General features: G+C 34.6%; 1 protein-coding gene across 2 annotated transcripts in view; it reads right to left on the bottom strand.

Annotated features, from left to right (window-relative positions):
- STXBP5L (syntaxin binding protein 5L) overlaps window positions 1–21,207 on the bottom strand; it is a 323,261-nt gene that overhangs the window by 234,879 nt on the left and 67,175 nt on the right. For both annotated transcript variants that reach the window (XM_068974295.1, XM_068974303.1), the window contains exons 3-4: window positions 11,155–11,236; window positions 7,406–7,506 (exon numbers count right to left, since the gene is read on the bottom strand). In XM_068974295.1, the coding sequence (XP_068830396.1) occupies window positions 7,406–7,506; window positions 11,155–11,236 (183 nt within the window). The remainder of the gene's footprint in view (window positions 1–7,405; window positions 7,507–11,154; window positions 11,237–21,207) is intronic.

The following is a 21,207-nucleotide window of genomic DNA, read 5'->3' as shown; positions in this document are numbered from 1 at the left end:
AAGACCCAGTTTTTCCCACTACCAGTCCCTCCCATCAGGAAGCTTACAAAAGTCTCTTAGCCTCCTCCATCAGAGGGCACACAGAATAAGCAAGAAATACCACAGTCCCACAGTGGCTAGAACTAAAAGCACAACACAGAAAGTAAATCAGGATGAAAAAGCAGAAAGTATGTCCCAGATGAAGGAACAAGATAAAACCCCAGAAAAACAACTAAATGAAGTGGAGATAGGCAACCTTCCAGGAAAAGAATTCAGAATAATGATAGTGAAGATGATACAGGATCTAGGAAAAATAATGGAGAGCCAAGAAATGTTTACCAAAGACCGAAAAAAACTAAAGAACAAACAGAGATGAGTAATACTCTAGAAGGAATCAACAGCAGAATGATTGCAGCAGCAGATCGGATAAATGACCTGGAGGACAGAATGGTGGAAATCACTGTCACAGAACAGAATATAGAAAAAACAATAAATTATATTTCTATATTCTTACAAAAATAAAACAGAAAATGACATATAATTTAATTATCATCATGTACAACTTATATTAGATATACTGTCATTTTATCATCATGTACAATTTTCAATAGCATTTAAAATTAGGCTTCAGCAATACGTGAACCGTGAACTTCCTGATGTTCAAGCTGGTTTTAGAAAAGACAGAGGAACCAGAGATCAAATTGCCAACACCCGCTGGATCATGGAAAAAGCAAGAGTTCCAGAAAAACATCTATTTCTGCTTTATTGACTATGCCAAAGCCTTTGACTGTGTGGATCAGAATAAACTGTGGACAATTCTGAAAGAGATGGGAATACTAGACCACCTGACCTGCCTCTTGAGAAACCTATATGCAGGTCAGGAAGCAACAGTTAGAGCTGGACATGGAACAACAGATTGGTTCCAAATAGGAAAAGGAGTACGTCAAGGCTGTATATTGTCACCCTGCTTATTTAACTTCTATGCAGAGTACATCATGAGAAACACTGGGCTGGAAGAAGCACAAGCTGGAATCAAAAAGACTGCTGGAAGAAATATGAATAACCTCAGATATGCAGATGACACCACCCTTATGGCAGAAAGTGAAGAGGAACTCAAAAGCCTCTTGATGAAAGTGAAAGAGGAGAGTGAAAAAGTTGGCTTAAAGCTCAACATTAAGAAAACTAAGATCATGGCATGTGGTCCCATCACTTCATGGGAAATAGATGGGGAAACAGTGGAAACAGTGTTAGACTTTATTTTTTTGGGCTCCAAAATCACTGAAGATGGTGACTTCAGCCATGAAATTAAAAGACACTTAATCCTTGGAAGAAAAGTTATGACAGACCTAGATAGCATATTGAAAAGCAGAGACATTACTTTCCTGACTAAGGTCCGTCTAGTCAAGGCTATGGTTTTTCCAGTGGTCATGTATGGATGTGAGAGTTGGACTGTGAAGAAGGCTGAGTGCCGAAGAATTGATGCTTTTGAACTGTGGTGTTGGAGAAGACTCTTGAGAGTCCCTTGGACTGCAAGGAGATCCAACCAGTCCACTCTGAATGAGATCAGCCCTGGGATTTCTTTGGAAGGAATGATGCTAAAGCTGAAACTCCAGCACTTTGGCCACCTCATGCGAAGAGCTGACTCATTGGAAAAGACTCTGATGCTGGGAGGGATTGGGGGCAGGAGGAGAAGGGGATGACAGAGGATTAGATGGCTGGATGGCATCACTGACTCGATGGACGTGAATCTGGGTGAACTCCGGGAGTTGGTGATGGACAGGGAGGCCTGGTATGCTGCAATTCATGGGGTCGCAAAGAGTCAGACACCACTGAGCAACTGAACTGAACTGAAACACAACAGAAATGTAGAAGACCTCTACAGAGAAAACTATAAATGTTATTTAGAGAAATCAAATAATACCTAAGTGGTGGGATATAATATATACCATGTTCAATTCCCTGTCTGTGATTCATCCAATGAATCAGCGTCATCATTGTCAACAACAGTCAAACAATACTGCCATTCTCCATCATCAAGGCACTGTCAATTCTCCCCAAACTGACCTACAGCTTCAAGATGTTTCTAATCAAAATCTCAGTAAGTGTGTTTGTGGAATCTGACAAACAATTTCTAAAAGTTTAATGGAAATACAAAAATATAACCAGGATATATTGAAGTAGAATGGTTAATCAAATCAAAGAATACCCATTAAATTGAATACTACATAACAATGAAAATAATAAGCTACATGCAATGTGAGTGAAATCTCCAAATATAATGTTGAGCATAGGTGCCAAATACAAACAAGTATATATGTATAATTTCATATGTATAAATGTCAAAACCAACAGTTTTTGAAATCAAAATAGTGTTTGTTACATTTGAGGGTTAGGTAATAATTATTTAACACAGAGGGATTTCTGTGGTTTTTCTAATTTTCTCTTTCTTGAACTGTGAGTTGTTACATGAATGTAAAATTATTTTGAGGCATACAATTAATATTTACACAGTCATGATAGTTTGGTAATATTTGCATACACACACAAGAAAAGAATAAGGAAACATTTTATGTGTTGTTAAGGAATGGTCTTGAGAATATATATAGAGAAAATTAGGTACAAAACTGTTTGCATGTTACAACCTGTGAACAGAAATGTATGATACTTTCATATTTGTCTATACATAAAATAGAAAATTACATTACATATACATTTGCTTATATGTAAGGAAGAAAGATCCTTCACTGTACATATGTTTTTTATCTTTGAATGTCTAACCAGGCAAATGTTAATAACTTAAGAAAAATTTTAAGGAGAAATAATTCATATTATCTTTATAAAGCAATACAGTTTTTAAAATTTGGGTTATAAATAGTTCCCAAAGCCAACACTGATGGGTCAAGTTTGCTAGAGATTTCATAAATAAGGTTCTTAACAAAATATTTCTTCCTGAAAATTTAACTAATATTACTTAGAAATGTTTTGATGTTTTAATTATCAGAATACCACAGATAGAAAAAGAAACTGATATAATAAGTACAAATACTTTATGATCTGTATATCATAGTCTCCCTGTTGAATTTTACTTGAAAATCATATAAAATAATTCTAGGCTTTCCCCAATGTTATACAATTTATGATCAGTGATAGCAATGACTGTTAATATGCCTTAAAAGGTGAATGCTTGATTTTATTCATTTTTCAGATCATACATCACAGAAATAAAAAGTTTTTCTTCCATATTTAGGTTTAAATAAATTAGGTTTAAATCTCGGACCCAAGGATCATCAACAATTTAAGCCTGGTTACCACCTTCAAAGATTATAAAACTAAAGATTGAAGGTGCTCTATTTAAAAAATAAAATTAAAAAGCACTAAAATTTACAAACTATACAAACTAAATATGTATATATGTATATTACATAAGCATAAAGATATGAAAGAATGTTGCCTAACATTCCAGTCATACAAGGATTAAGCTGCAACAACTCACTGCAAGTACATCCAGAGGGGAATTCAGGAGAGAAAAACAGGATGCAGTATTCTGTTTTGGATATATGGCCCAAAGACAGTTAAGATTCGTATCTAAAAAAGAATTTCAGTGGTCCCAGATTCTTACATCATCCCATACATAGAGAAGCACTTACATCATTAACTTAAGATGTCTTCTCTTTTTGATTAGCAATAATCTTTCATGCCTGACTCTATGTTTCTCCCAGTGAAAAAAATTAATATAGATACCGGTTCCTCAGTACCATTTTTGCAGCAGTTCCTCAAAGCTTTCTGAGAAGCTATCTTCCAGGCCATATAGTTCCCAGTAAGACACTCAATAAAACTTCACTCACAACTCTCACACTGTATATCTGTCTTTCAGTTGACAGGTATATAGAAATTTACATAGTTAAATGGCCTATTTAGGAGGGCTTAGAGTTCCCAAAGATGCTTGTTTAAATTCTTCTTTGCTGACTTAAGCCTTGCCTTCACCATACATTTAAGGATTTTTATTCTCTTCACAATAAATAGTGACATTAATGATTATTCTCAATGTTAAGATAGTTTATCTCTCTCAAAATGATAAATATGTTTTTGTAAGCATTAAAATAGGCAACCCCAGATAGTTACACATAAAAGAATGAAATTATACTTCTTAACACTATACACAAAAACAAACTCAAAATGGATTTAAGACCTAAATTCAAGGCCAGACACTATAAAAGTCTTAGAGGAAAACACAAGCAGAACACTTTTAACATAAATTGCAGCAAGATCTTTTTTGAACTACCGTCTAGAGTAATGAAAATAACAACAACAAAAAAATGGGACCTAATTAAACTTAAAGGCTTTTATATGGCAAAAGAAGCCATAAACAAAACAAAAAGACAGTCCTCAAAATGGGAGAAAACATTTGCAAATGAAGCAACCAACAAGGGATTAATCTCCAAAATATATAAACAGCTCATGTAGCTCAATATAAAAAAATAATAACCCAATGAAAAATTGCACAGATCTAAATAGACATTTCTCCAAAGAAGACATAGAGATGGCCAACAAATACATAAAAAGATGCTCAACATTACTAATTATTAAGATTCAAGAAATTCAAATCAAAACTACAATGATCTATCATCTCACACTGATCAAAATGGCCATCATCAAAAAGTCACAAATAATAAATGCTGGAGAGAATGTGGAGAAAAGGGAACTGCTGGTGGGAATGTAAATCAGTACAGCCACTATAGAGAACAGTATGGAGGGTCCTCAAAAATCTACAAACAAAACTGCCATATGACCCAGCTATCCCACTTCTAAGCATAAAACCCAGAGAAAATCATAATTCAAAAAGATACATGCACCCCAATATTCACTGCAGCACTATTTACAATAGCCAGGAAACAGAAGCAACCTAAAAGTTCATCAACAGAAGACTGGATAAAGAAGATGTGGTACATATAGACACTGGACTGCTACTTAGCCATAAAATGGAACTAAATAGTCCATTTGCAGAGACGTGGATAGATCTGGAGATTGTCATACAGAGTGAAGTAAATCAGAAGAAGAAAAACAAATATCACGTAAAGTCACTTACATGTGGAATCTAGAAAAATGGTATAGATAAACTCATTTGCAAACCAGAAAGAGAGAGACATATGTAGAGAACAAACTTAGAGATACCAAGGGGAAGGGGTGTTGCGATGAATTGGGAGTTTGGATTGACATACACACACTGCTGCTGCTGCTGCTGCTGCTGCTAAGTCGTGTCAGTCGTGTCCAACTCTGTGTGACCCCATAGACGGCCTCCTACCAGGCTCCTCTGTCCCTGGGATTCTCCAGGCAAGAACACTGGAGTGGGTTGACATTTCCTTCTCCAATGCATGAAAGTGAAAAGTGAAAGTGAAGTCGCTCAGTCCTGTCCGACTCTTAGCAACCTCATGGACTGCAGCCTACCAGGCTCCTCCCTCCAAGCGATTTTCCAGGCAAGAGTACTGGAGTGGGGTGCCACTGCCTTCTCTGATATACACACTACTATGCATAAAATAGATAACTAATTAGAACCTACTGTTTAGCAAAGGGAGCTCTACTCTATGCTTTGTGGTGACCTAAATGGGAAGGAAATCTAAAAAAGAAGTGATATATGTATACATATAACAGATTCGCTTTGATGTACAGCAGAAACTAACACATTGGTAAAGCAACTATATTCCAATAAAAGTTAATTTAAAATATAGGTAATGCCTACAAAGTTCCCAGTGTTTAAATCTGTCCAAAATCTGTCAGCTTGCTTTTACATTGCTACCAGTTAAATACACCTCGATTGAGTTAATAAAATTATAATTAGAAATCATCATCATCAATCATTTCTTCTCCCCAAAATGGCTTTAAAAGGAACCAGAACATTTCCTTCAACAATCCAGTTGTAAAGGGGAAAAAACTCATCCTGCTTATCTACACAAAATTGTAGGGCCAGATCTATTCAAAATATTGACAAACAAAAAGTGCTACAAGCAGAGAAAGAGATAAAATCAACATGGCAATACCTGAGTAGGTACTATTTTTAGCAGTAAAGATACAAGGAAACGTATAACAACTCTTGACTAATCTTTCAGTTTTTCATATCATGTATTAATTTCTGCTACATTACTTATATTAAAATTTAAGATAAACCAAAATTAGATCGATATGAAGAAAGAAGTTCTACCTAGTTTTAGCAAATAGCTAAAATAGAAATTTTCTCCACTCAAAAAAATACTGGATAGAATAAAAACTTTCATTGATGCTGATTCCAAAATACTGTGGATAGAATACTCATGAATATTACTCAGAACATTGAAGGTTAAGTAATATGCAAATGCGAAGAAAAAGTTCCAGGTAGAAAAAAGAATGTCTGTATAGATGCCATTGTTTCTTCTCATCAAACCTATAAAAACACATTTACTTCATTAAGCTCTGCCTATATGTTGATGATTCCATATGAACTATAACCATCCAACAAAATAAAATAAGTACTTTCTTGAGTTCTCAGCAGTGACTGTCTCTATTATCTACCTACCTCAGTTGTGACTAGCACTTGCTAATTTGTGTAAATTTACCTCTCAGAGATTTCTCTTTCATTAATATCAAATTTTCCTGTTCTAGCCCTTCATAATCACCGCAAAAAGCCTGCTGCTTCCCAAATAATAATAAAAAAAATAAAATCATTTGATAGTTAAATAACAGAGATGGTTAATAAAATATAAATTTTACTTCACCTTGAGATGGATTATCAGCTAAGTAGATGTCTGTGATATTCTAGCTCTGGTTAAAACAAAGACTAGAAACATTAAAATTTTGTACAGTTTCAAATAAAATCTAATAATTCTTCCATATCTGTTCTAATAATTGCCCCATATCTGTCAATTTTTTTCCAATTATTATTTCACTCTAAAATGGAAGAATTTGAATTCTGATCAATAAATCATCTCTAAAAATGTTAATCTTGAATGTATAATGTTGCTCAACACCTAGTACCAACAATTTTGGATGTCTAAAATCTCTGTCTCATATTTTTTAAGGTAAAAAAAAATTTAAGCAAAAAAATTAAAGTGTAGGAGGTAACTTCCAAGATCAAAAAGTATAGAAATACATTCAGTATTTACTTGACTTTTAAATTTTAGGTCTGATTTTCGGCACCCTGGCCTAAGAAAGAACGTATCACCCATTGCTGAAGTCCTGGTTTATAAAGAGAAGAATGCTAGGAGTTCTCCACTAGAAGATGACTGAACCTATATCAGTGAATTTTCTATGTAAATAAACTACTATAAAAGCAAGCATATATATTTTTTAGCGCTATTAAAATTATTTTAAAATATTTTTCAAAAATTAACCTGAAACCCATTCAGCAAATCATTTTCTTATACATTAAGAAACTGTGTAACTCTTACATTCTTACCGTTCTCTGTTAAATTTGAGAGAATGAAGAATAGCTGGCCTTTTTTGTCTAAGGTTCCACAAATGAAGTGTATCATCTGAACCTGCACTGACCAAAGCACCCTGGAACAAAATGAAGACAAAATGAGTGATTTACTTAATTTATGTTTTTTGTGAAGCAAAACCTAAACTAATGTAATAAATTTTTCACTGCTCTTTAAGCTATTTGTATTTATATATGTAGAAATACAAGGAAGGACAATGAACATACTTCAGTCAGGAAGCCTAAGAATGCTAGAGTAGAAGAACCAGGTAAACTACCATATATGGATTGGAGAGAATGATTAGCTCAAGGAATATGCATTTATCAATAGAGGGATTATTATTACTATAAGCATCACTGTAACTATTAAAGATTTCTTATATTTTCTTTGTGAAAAGCTATTCCTTTTTGTTTCTACTATTTACATATATATCATGTAGCTCTACAGAGAAGCAAATATCCAATTCAGTTTTAAAACTGCAATCTAATCACATAAAAATTCACCATTTCTAAAAATTTTCTATACTGTTGAGATGTACATATTCTTCCTAAAAAGTATACTTAATATAATTTAATTTGTCTTCATAGTTCAAGAAGAGTCATCTGTGACAAAAGAAAACATCTATAGTAAAAGTAAACATTTTTCCAACTAGAATTCAGTATAACTACAAAAATAATAAGAGTCTTTTTATACAAAGCCTCCAAATACAAATGAATCCTACTTCAAATATTTAAAATAGGCTGGGTTCTACCTATTAGTATGGCAGACACAACATGGGCAGAACTAGCTGCTATGTATGACTTCTTATATTTAAACTACTTATTTCACAGTTAATTAAGATCATCTTAAAACTATGTCAGAACTTTTGCCATTATGAATTTCCCAGCAAAAAATGTCAGTGCTCACCCTATGTCAGAGCCTGAAGCTACTCTAGACTACTGAGTGTGTTCTGTAAAATTGCTCTTGCACAATCATGGTAGTCCTGAGATATCTAAAATTCTTCTTATATGTTTCAAAGTACTATGTTACAAGTAACCTTTCATAGTTTACTAACTCAACCACAGATATCAAAATGATTAGCCCATGTAAATGCTAGTAAGAGCTATACTGAAATTCCTAGAATTTATTTCTTCTTTAGGAATTAATGAATAGAGGAATCTAAATGACACTTCCATAACAATTCCTAAGACAAACAGATGCTCATGTGTCTTATGATAGTTCTCTTGACACTATTCAATATATAACTATGATTTTAGTCTCAGAGAAAAACAGCTTTTAAAACAAAAATCATAACAGAGTATAACCATTAAAATGTTTTAAAATGTAATTTGCATATTTGTATATAAATATGTAAATTACACATATTCAAAGAGGTATACATTGATACATATATTTTAACATAATCTCACAGGTTATTACACTCCATGCAATAAAATGAATCCTACACACGCCTTGAGGATTTTTGTCTTTGTATGCTTGCTTTATTTGTAAGCTGTTCTCAAATACTTTACATATTCCAACTAGAAAATTATTAGGATTTCTTAGAAGTACTTGATGAGCTACAATTTTTCAAAATGAATAAAACATCATATCATTTCATGATACATGAAATTAATAAAATGTAGTTCGTGCTATACAAAACATATATACTATGCCAAAGGCAATGAAAGTAAAATAAACCAGCAGATGTTTAATAATACCTTAGTGTAATAGCTGAATATATAATATAGGAAGGAAGTCAGTTTTAATAATACTATGATAAAACTAAGAGATAACAGCATCTAAAGGAAGTAAACAGAACCTCTGAATGTAACAGTGCCAGCAGAGACATAACACCCATCAGCAGGGTGTCTAGGACTCATTTACAAAAACAAATCTATAAGAAGCACTGCTAATGAAGACCTATGAAGATTAAAAATTGAATAAAAACATGTGTCATGAGGTCAGAGGCTGGGAAGTTTGGGAAAAGGTCCAGAAATTGAATTTAAAGGCAGATCAAGGTGAGTAGTTCAGGATAGACAACATAAACACTGGCAGGCTCGTCAGTTTTGAAGGCTTGTCTTTATTTATTCCTAGTTATATAGCAGCACAGAGGCAAATTTAAGGCCTTGAAGAGAATTCTCAGAGGACAGGACCCATAGAAAATCACCTGGAAACAATTTATGCTTACCAGTAAACATCTATACAGAAGGCAAAGGACTGAGATCTTTCAACTAGGAGCTACAAAGTTGTTGTACAAACCTGTACACCAGGCTTCCCTGGTCCTTCACCATCTCCCACAGTTTGCTCTGGGAGCTACAGTGTAACACTGAGATTTCAAAAAGGCTGTCATTCTAGATACTAATGACTAGCTATTACAATAAAATATTTTAAAAAATCTTTTCCCTGCTCTTCTTTATTTCCCTCTCTCATTCTGGTACCCCATAGCAAATATGCCTACCACATGAAATATGCTAGGTCTGTCAATAAGAAGAATCTCACAGCCTTCTGAGAAAGATTTTTGAGTCAAGAAAAGTGAAACGTGGACATGTTTCAGTATCATAAATTTTTCATATCTCAAGTGTCACTGATACAAAGCTATATGAAATATTTTACCCATGTTTATGAGTAAAAATTCTTAGAAAGATATATATATATGCAAATACATAGAGTTGTCAAATAAAAGATCATCATTTATGCCATAAGAAAACGACCAATGATACCTCATGTTTTTCTCTCAACATACTGAGCCCACTCTGCTAAGTGCTCAAATTTGGTATGGCATAAACTCTTAAAACATTTTTGTATTGACTGACTCACTTAACATAGAAGAGTTCTAGACTACAACCAGTCAGTTCTAAAGGAGATCAGCCCTGGGTGTTCTTTGGAAGGAATGATGCTAAAGCTGAAACTCCAGCACTTTGGCCACCTCATGCGAAGAGTTGACTCATTGGAAAAGACTCTGATGCTGGGAGAGATTGGGGGCAGGAGGAGAAGGGGACGACAGAGGATGAGATGGCTGGATGGCATCACTGACTCGATGGATGTGAGTTTGAGTGAACTCTGGGAGTTGGTGATGGACAGGGAGGCCTGGTGTGCTGCAATTCATGGGGTCACAAAGAGTCAGACACAACTGAGCAACTGAACTAACTAACTAAAAGATTCATTGTAAAAAATATGAGTCAAGAAGGCCTTCAGCAGCCTTCAACTACACTTTCTGAGCTTTACAAACTTTGTCTTTAGGGAGTTCCTCATCACCATAGGTCTATAAAAATAGGAATAGGGTAGGCAGTCAATTGTCAAAATAGCTATGCACTCATATACCAACAAATGATTATAAAGATACAGACAAATGCATTCAAATTATAAAACTGAAAAGATTATTTATGGAAGATAAAGACAAAACATGAAAATTAACACTAGGTGAATAAACAACTGGTGAAAGGAGAATGTAGAGGGAAAGTTTAATGGTCAGTATGGCAATCAAAAGATTTTAGTAATTTTTTAAAAACCACTTAAACAACTAATCTATAAATTATGCTACACAATCACAATAACAGGATCTTCTGGTAATACAAATTTTCTCCTTTAAAATTTAATAAATTAACAAATACAGGAGTGCAGTCTTTAATGAAAAATGTCACCATGAATAATATTTCATATGTATATATCTTTAAGCATGTAGAAAAATACTATTTAAACAATTACACAATGTGTGTGAGATATAAATATTCAAGAAGATCCTTACCTCATTGATTAAGAACTGGAGCTGCAGGACAGCCGCACCACTTTCATGTTGACAATAACAATCAACACCAGGTCTTCCAAGTCTAAAATAATAAAGGTCAAGGATTCTAACATTTTAATTAGCATCAATATTCATGTGTAAAGAAAAAAACTAACCTATTTAGCACCCAACATTTGGCTTATTATTTACCTTTATTTTTGTAAATAGAGGGTTGAAAAATCATGGTCTTAGTTAATGGAAAGTATATTATACAGCATTGTTTGTCAGCAAAATGGTTGAATAAAATGTCCCTCACACATCAACCCCCTTCAACAACAATAATTTTGCCTCTGCATGCACAAACCAAAGTGCATTCTCAGGAGCTTCAGGATCCAGGTTGGAGGTTATGAAGGTGCAGTCCATCTTCTCCACTGAGGAGACAGAACTGCCTCTAGGCAGCTGACTCACTGACGGTGGTCTCAGCTATAGAAACAGAAATAGCTCTGTTCCCCTGAGAACTTAGCTACAATCCCATTTGGTTCTGGGTCTGTCACCAGCAATCCCATATGTCAGGAGATCCAGAGGAGTCACATTCATCCATGTATCAGGTTAACAGGCAAAATCAAGAACTTGTTCCTGGCTGTAGACCAGGAAGTGGCCTTTGAACCAGCTCCAGCTAACTCCACCTTTGGAGGAGAGCCCCTGGAAGTAAGGTATAGTTCATCAGACTGTTAATTCTGAAACGGCCCCCTAACAGACCTCCAGCAGGTCTCAGCCACAGTTTAGGAATAATCTTGCTGGCATAGGAACCCCTTAGGAAATATGCTTGTCTGGGCCCTCTAAGATCCTAAAAAAGATTTATACTCAGCTCAAGCCCCTTCACTGCCACAGTATGCTAGAATTTCTGCTGACACAAAGACTAGACAGGAGATACTCCTGTCTCTGCCCCTTGGAGTTTCTGAAAAAAAAAAAAAAAAACAACAACAACACAAAACTATATATGACTCTCTATATATAAGCCCCTATATATGACTCCAGCTACCTCATATCCATAGTCTGCCAGTCTACAACAATCCTGAATGACCAGTGTCCCAGTAGGAAACACTCCTACTTGGAGGCCCTACACCGAATCCCACTCCCTCCCAACAGCAGTCTGTGAACAGTCCTGCTACCAAATATACCCAACAGGACAGCCTCCTGTCTATACTCTCAGAAATTCTGAGAGGGCCCAATACACCATAAACATCCCTAGCACAAGGACCTGTTGGCTGAGGACCCACACAGGGACTCTAAAGCTGACTCTTATCCCAGTCCTACCCTACTGAACAAGGTACAACAGGCAGTCACATCCACCCAGGGACCAGAAAGGATCCATCCATACCAGCCCAAGACCCAGTAACAAGCCCACAAATCGTAGATGCCACTGTAGACCCAGCAAAAACTGCCTCCCATGTATGCTTCACAACAGCAATTATGGATGTAATCCTATCAGCTCAGGAAACAGACAGCAGATTTTTATCTCATGAAACCAGTTTGTGAAGACTGGAAGAGGTGTTTGCTTCCACAAATGCTCAGACACCACTGTAAGGCTACACAGACAACAGAGAATTATGCAAATGTGACACCACCAAAGGAAAGTAATAGAGCTCTAGTAACTGGTTCCAAAGAAATGGAGATTTATGATCTGCCTGACAAAGAATGTAAAATAATCATCTTAAACTGTTTGAAATGCAAGAAAACACAGAGAAAGAACTGAACAAAATCAGGAAAACAAAATACATTAAATAAAAGAAATGGAGAGAGATCAAAATGGTGGCGTAGAAGACATTGAGCTCACCTCCTCCTGTTGGATACATTAAAAATAGATCTACATGCGAGGCTTGCTAAAAATAAACTAGAGACTGGCAGAAAGGTTCTTTTACAATCAAGGGTGTAAAGAAAGATCCACATAGAGTCAGGTAGTGAGGAAGGCAAAGTGATCAGGACCAGTGCCTAGCAGGAAGCACAAAAATAGAAGGGGATATCACAGGTTGGGAGGTTCTCCCTGAGGAATGAGGGGTTTGGGCACCCCAGTCATTATGTTGGAATCAAGAAGATGAGTCTCCTGAATGGCTTTGAAAACCTGCAGAGTTCCAAACAATAGCAAGAAGAGATATGAAAGTCGTCCTAAGTGATCAATGCAAGGAAACAGAGGAAAACAATAGAATGGGAAAGATTAGAGAACTTCCAGATATTCAAGCTTGATTTAGAAAAGGCAGAGGAACCAGAGATTAAATTGCCAATTCTGTTGGATCATAAAAAAAACAAGAGAATTCCAGAAAAACATCTGCTTAACTGACTACGCCAAAGCCTTTGACTGTGTAGATCACAACAAACTGTGGAAAATTTTTCAAGAGATGGGAATATGGGACGGCCTTACCTGCCTCCTGAGAAATAGCATGCAAGTCAAGAAACAACAGTTAGAATGGGACATGGGACAACAGACTGATTCCAAATTGGGAAAGGAGTACTTCGAGGCTGTCACCCTGCTTATTTAACCTATAGGCAGAGTACATCATGCAAAATGCTGGGCTGGATGAAGCACAAGGCAGAATTAAGATTGCTGGGAGAAATATGAATAACCTCAGATATGCATGCAGATGACACCACCCTTATGGCAGAAAGCAAAGAGGAACTAAAGAGCGTCTTGATGAAAGTAAAAGAGGAGATTGAAAAGGCTGGCTTAAAACTCAACATTCAAAAAACCAAGATCATGGCATCTGGTCTCATCACTTCATGGCAAAAAGATTGGGAAACAATGGAAACAGTGAGAGACTTTACTTTCTTGGGCTCCAAAATCACTGCAGATGGTCAGTGCAGCCATGAAATTAAAAGATGCTTGCTCCTTGGAAGAAAAGCTATGACCAATCTAGACAGCATATTAAAAAGCAGACATTATTTTCCGGACAAAGGTCCATCTAGTCAAAGCTACGGTTTTTCCAGTAGTCATGTATGGATGTGAGAGTTGGATCATAAAGAAAGCTGAGCACCGAAGAACTGATGCTTTTGAACTGAGGTGTTGGAGAAGATTCTTGAGAGTCCCTTGGACTCTAAGGAGATCAAACCAGTCAATCCTAAAGGAAATCAGTCCTGAATATTCATTGGAAGGACTGATGCTGTAGCTAAAGCTCCAATACTTTGGCCACCTGATACAAAGAACTGATTCATCTGAAAAGACCCTGATGCTGGGAAAGATTGAAGGCAGGAGGAGAAGTGGACAACAAAGGATGACATAGTTGGATGGCATCACCGACTCGATGGATAGGAGTTTGGGCAAGCTCTGGGAGATGGTGGTGGACAGGGAAGCCTGGTGTGTGGCAGTCCACAGGGTCACAAAGAGTTGGATACAACTGAGCGACTGAACTGAACTGACCTGAACTTGAAAAAAGAATAGATGAATACACTGAGAATTTAAACAAGGAACTAGAAAATATAAAAAAGAACCAGTCAGAAAAAAAGAAACCAATATAATATTATAAAGTAATTAGCCTCCAATTAAAATAAATCAATTTATATTTTTAAAAAAGAGTATAACAACTGGAATGAAAAACATACTAGAGGGAATTAACAGACTAGGTGACAAAGAAAAATGTACATGCAAATCTGTGAGACAGAATAATGGAAATCACCCAATCATAACAGGAAAACAAAAATTTTTTAAGGTAAGGACAGTTTAAGGGATCACTGAGCCAACATCAAGCATTCATATTAACATTCACATTATAGGGGTCCAAGAAGTAAAGATAGAGAAAGGAGTTTAAAATGTGTTTGATGAAACTGTGGCTAAAAATTTCTAGAGCCTGAAGAAGGAAACAGACATCCAGATATAGGAGGCACAGAGGACCCCAAACAAAATGAACCAAAGGGACCTGCACCAAGAGATATCATAACTAAAATGGAAAAACTTACAATTAAAGAGATAATTGTAAAGGCAGAAAATGAAAAACAAAAAGTCACATACAAGGGAACATCATAAGGCTATCAGCTGATTTTTCTACAGATTTTGCAGACCAGATGGGAGTGGCATGATATATTTAGAGAGTTGAAAGGGGAAAGCCTACAACCTGGGATACTCTATTCCACAAGATTATCATTTAGAAATGGAAGAGAGATAAAAACACTTTTTCTGACAAGCAAAGACTACGAGTTCAATACTAAATTGACCCTAAAAGAAATGCTAGAGTCTTCCCTATGTAGAAAAGAAATGGCTATGGTAAGAAGTAAGAAATCATAGGAAATGAAAAATCTTACTAATAAAGGCAAATATATAGTGAAGTCTATGGATCAACCACTTTAAAAAGATAATGTGAAGATTAAAAGACAAAAATTGTAAAATCAAGTACAAGAAACAATTAAGGGATAGATATGAAGGTGTAAAATATGTCATCAAAAACAAAAACATGGGGGAAGGAAGTAAAATATGTAGATCATTTAGAATGTGTTTAAGCTTAAATGACTACCACTTTGTAACAAGTTGACATATAGATCAACATATATAAATCCCATGTTAACTACAGATCAAAAACATACAACAGATTCACAAAAACAAGAGAGAAAGGCACACAAGCATGACACTAAAAAAAACAATCACTGAACCACAAGGCAAGAACAGAGCAGAATCATAAAACAAAAAACAAGAAACAAAATGTCAATAAATACATGCCAATCAATAATCACTTTATATGTTAATAGATTAAATGCTCAAGTCAAAAGATATAAGGTGGCTGACTGTATTTAAAAACAAAAAAGGACACATCTATATCCTGCCTATAAGAGACTCATTTCAGAGCTAAACACACACACAGACTGAAAGTGAGGGAATAGGTAAAAAACATTCATACAAATGAAAAAAGAAAGCTGGGGTAGCAATACGAATATCAGACAAGGTCTACCACAAAGGGAAAAAAAAGGCATTATATAATTCTAAGAAAATTACGTAGCTTGCAGGAGGGTTCCTACTTGTTGTCTCATACAGCAGAAGATTCCTCACTCTTGATCTACAAAACCTCTGATGGAAAAGTTACTAGGGCAGCATACAATTTGCATAAAACACACTGCAGCCTTCCTGGTGTGCCTTCCAGCTTCTCAGTTCCCTGGGTCCTGTTAGATCCCAGTTTCTTATTATCATATTATATCCATCATGGAAGAATCCATTGTACTTTTCCACCTAAGTCACTGGGTCCAAAAGCACAACAAAAGATTGGTGGAATAAGAACGCCTACCCGCAGCCGTAGGAATTCTTTTCCGTGGAAACGAAAAGCCTGCCTGCTCAGCAAGTTGAAAACGAAGGAGTGGCTCAAAGTAAAAGAAAAATAACTTAAAGACTGTACCATGGAAGACAAAGAAAAACCAGTTATCACAACGTTTAATTTAGAAAAATTTGAGGGGAAAAATACCTGAAAGATCTGTAGGCAACAGTAATGTTTTTCTTTTACTGTCCTTGAGAGTTCTTAGAGTACCTTAAAAAAACATGTTGACTATGTGAAGCAGTGTTCCAACTCAAACAGAATAATATGCTCTTAACACCTGAGGTTTGAGGATACTACAGATATGTTTTAGCATTACTGTAGCAGGAAAATATAGAGAAAATAAATTATTTTTATAGAGTAGATCTTTAGCAAAAAACTGTAAATAGGAAAATAATTTGCTCTTTAAAGAGCAATATGTATCATGATGTATTAGGTTAATTCTGGAGGAGGAAACGGCAACCCAGTCCAGTATTCTTGCCTGGAGAATCCCATGGACAGGGGAGCATGGCAGGCTACAGTTCACAGGGTTGCAAAGCGTTCAACACAACTCAGCAACTACACAATGAGAGAAGGATCAATACAAGAGGATATAACATTCATTAACACACATACTGCTAATATAATGGCACATAAGTATATGAAGCAAATATTGACAGATGTAAAGGAAGAAACTGATAATAACACAATAATAGTAGAGGATTTGAACAGCCTCTTATATCAATAAACAAGAGTATCCAGGAAAAAAATACTAAAGAAACAGTAGTCTTAAATGACACATTAGACCAATTGAACTTAATAGGCACCCAGAGGACTTACATCCCCTAACAGCAGACTATACACCCTTTAAGTGCATATAAAACATTCTCCAGGACATACTGCATGCTATGTCACAAAACATGTCTAAACAAATTTAAAAGGATAAAAAAAACACCAAGAAATTTTTCTAAAAAAAAAAACCTAGAAATTAACTACAGAAAGAAAAACAGATAGAAAACATATACATATGACACTAAACAAAAGAGAGGAGATATATGTATACAAATAGCTGGTTCACTTTGCTGTACAGCAGAAACTAACACAACATTGCAAAACACCTATATTTCAATATTTAAATTAAAACACAACATAATAAACCTTAGGGGATAAAGCAGTTCTCAGATACAAATTAAGAGCTATAAGCATCTACACACACAAACAAAATCTCAATTCAGTAACCTAAAATTGTATTATGAGAAGCAATAAAAGCAGAGAAAACTAAACCCAAGCAATCAGAAGAAAGGAAATTAAAAAGATGAGCTGATACAAATAAAATAGAAAATAAAACAATAAACAAAATCAATGAAAGCAAAAGTTGGTTCTTTAAAAAAAAAATCAGCAAAATTCATTTAGCTACATCAACCTTAAAAAAAGAGAATATACAAGTAATTAGTCAGGAACTAAAAATGTGACTACAAATGTTATAAAAATAAAGATTATAAGGGGATATTATAAACAATTTATATGCCAACAAATTAGATAATATAGAAGACATGAACAAATTCCTAGCAATACATAAATTACCTAAACTGATTAGAAAAGAAATTTAAAAATCTGAATAGTCCTTTAAAGCAACTGATTTAGTAATTAGCTATCCAGGATGAAAAGCCCAGATGCATTCACTGGTGAAATATACCAAAAAGTTAAGATTATTACCTATTCTTCATTAACTCTCTTAAAAATCAAAAGAGAAAACACTTCCCATAAGATGCTATTAGGCCAGTAGTGGTTCAGACGGTAAAGAGTCTGTCTGCAATGAGGGAGATCCAGGTTCAATCCCTGGGTTGGAAAGATCCCCTGGAGAAGGAAATGGCAATCCAATGCCTGGAAAATCCCATAGATGGAGGAGCCTGGTAGGCTACAGTCCATGTGGTCACCAAGAGTCGGACTCGACTGAGCAAATTCACTTTCACCCTGATAGCTGATTCAAAGATATTACAAAGAAAGAAAACTAAAGACTAATAATTTACTAATACAGACATAAAAATACTCAGCAAAAAAATAATCAAAATGAATCCAGCAACATCTAAAAAGGGTCATTTATTATGATCTGGTAAGATTTACTCCAGGAATGCAACACTGGTTTAATGACAAAAAAATCAATTAATGTAACACATATATTATCAACAAACTAAAAGACAAAAATTACTTGGCCATTTCAAGAGGTGAAGAAAAGGTATTTGAAAAAAGTTTCTACACCTTCGTGGTAAAAACTCTCAATAAATTAACAATAGAAAGAAATTTCTTCAACATGATAAAGGGCATGTACAAAAAACCTACTGCTAATGTCATACTACTGAAACAATGAGTAATTTCCTTCTAAGACAAAGAATGAGACAAATATGTACCAGAGGTTTTATCCAGGGCAACTGAACAAGAGAAATAAAGGATACCCAGATTAGAAAAGAAGAACTAAAACTATTTGTAGATAACATGATCTTGTACATACAGGTATACCTTATTTTACTGTGCTTTACTTTTTTAGCACTTCTCAGACACGAAGCTTTTTTACAAATGTAAGGTTTATGGCAACCCTGCATTGTGAGTTGATGATTAGCATTTTAAGCAATAAAGTATTTTTCAATTAAGGCATGTACATTATTTTTTCAGACATAATACTATTGCATACTTAATAGGCAGCAGCAGAGTGTAAACATAACTTATATATCCACTGGGAAACCAAAAACTTCATGTGACACTTTATTGTGGTATTTGCTTTATTGCAATGGTCTGGAACCATAATATCTCCAAGGTATGTCTGCACACAATCCTAAGAAATACACTGAAAAATCATTACACCTAATAAAAGAGGTAACATTAAGGCTGCAGGTAACAAAATCAATGTACAAAAATCAACTTTCTCTATATACTAACAAAGCACTATCCCAAAATTAAGAAAATAATTATATTTACAGTAGTAAAGTAATAAAAGAATCTGCAATAAATTGAACAAAAGAAGTACAAAACATGTATTCTAAAAACTATAAACATTACTGAAAAAATTAAAGACCTAACAAGTGGAAAGACATCTAATGCCCATAGATCAAAAGACTTAATATTGTTAAGGTGGTAATACACTCCAAATACAGAATCAAAGAAATCCCTATCCAAATACCAGCTGCATTTTTTTTTTTGCAGAAATAGATAGACAATGATTTTCACAGAAATAGACAACAGACAAAAATCCATATGGATATTTAAGAGACCCACGATATTTTTAAAAAACCTTAAAAAATAAGAATAATGTTGGAAGACTCAAACTTCAAAATGTATAGAAAGCTACAGAAATCAAAACCAATGAGGTGCTGAAATAGAGTAGACATATAGCTAACTGGAACAGAACTAAGACTCTGGAAATAAATCCTCACATATTTACTCAACTGATTTTCAACAAGGACATCAAGACAATCTAATGGAGATAGACTTCTTTTTAGGAAATATTGCCACAACAACTGAATATCCGCATATAAAGTGATGCAGATCCCATCCTTATACCATATACAAAACTTAATTCAAAATGAATCACAGCTTAAATTAAAAACCTAAAACTATAAAACTAATAGGGGAAAATAGTCACAGTAAAGCAAGTCACACAAATTTTCTGATTTCCCAGTGCATATAAAAATTACATTTATACTATACTGTAGTCTATTAAGTGTGTAACAGCATTATGTCTTTAAAAAAACCAATGCACAAAAACAAAAAAAAATGTATATATCTTAATTAAAAATACTTAATTTCTGCAAAGAGCTAAACATCATCTGAGCCTTCAGTGAGTCATACTGTTTTTGCTGGTGGATGACTTGAAACATTGCAAGAATTAACAAAAAGTGACACAGAGACACTAAGTGAGCAAATGCTATTAGAAAAATGGTACTGATAGACTTGAAGACACGAGTTACCACAAACCTTCAATTTATAAAAATAAGTATCTCAAAGCAAAATAAAATGAGGTATACTTGTATTTAATTCATAGAACTGTATATTAAAAGAAAAAAGTCAGATTTACTATATGAAAATATTGAAGGGTGAAATTTGAAATGATTAATGTATTCTCTAAAAAGAAAAGCAACATCTCTTAAAAATATATATTGTTACAACATAAACCTATTTTAATATAAAATTAAATAAAAAATTATAAAGCATGGAGATGATCAACTTAGGGAAACAGGCAATATCCAACTAGATGCTGCCTCTAAGAATACACTAAATGTGAAGACACAAATAGATTAAGATAAAAGAGATGGAAAAATATGCACCATGCTAATACTAATCAAAATAAAGCTTTAGTGGCTATATTCATGTCAGAAAAAGTAAATTTCAGATCAAAGAATATTACCAGAGACAAAGAAGGTCATTTCATAATGTTAAAAGAGTCAACTCATCAAAAGGACTTAACACTCCTAACTGTTTACCCAACTAAAAACAGAGCTTCAAAATACATGAAATAAAGCAAAACAAACTGATACAACTGCAAGGATAAACAGATCTATCTAAAACAATAGTGGGGGATTTCTATACCACTCTCTCAGTTATTAGAAGTAGATAAAATCAGTAAAAATATAAATTTGAATAACACTCTCAATTTTACCTAATTAATATTTACAGATAAATCCAACCAACAATAGCAAAATATTCATTCATTTCAAAATACTCATTCATTTAACATTTATTACGATAGGCCACAGACAGGACCATAAAATAAGCTTCAGTTAATTTAAAAGGATTCAGTTCATATACTGTCTGACCA

Source organism: Capricornis sumatraensis, chromosome 1 (genome assembly GCF_032405125.1).
Source record: "Capricornis sumatraensis isolate serow.1 chromosome 1, serow.2, whole genome shotgun sequence".
Classification (NCBI taxonomy): domain Eukaryota; kingdom Metazoa; phylum Chordata; class Mammalia; order Artiodactyla; family Bovidae; genus Capricornis; species Capricornis sumatraensis.
The sequence above is the reverse complement of the archived record's forward strand: the minus strand, read 5'-3'. Positions and strand labels throughout refer to the sequence as shown.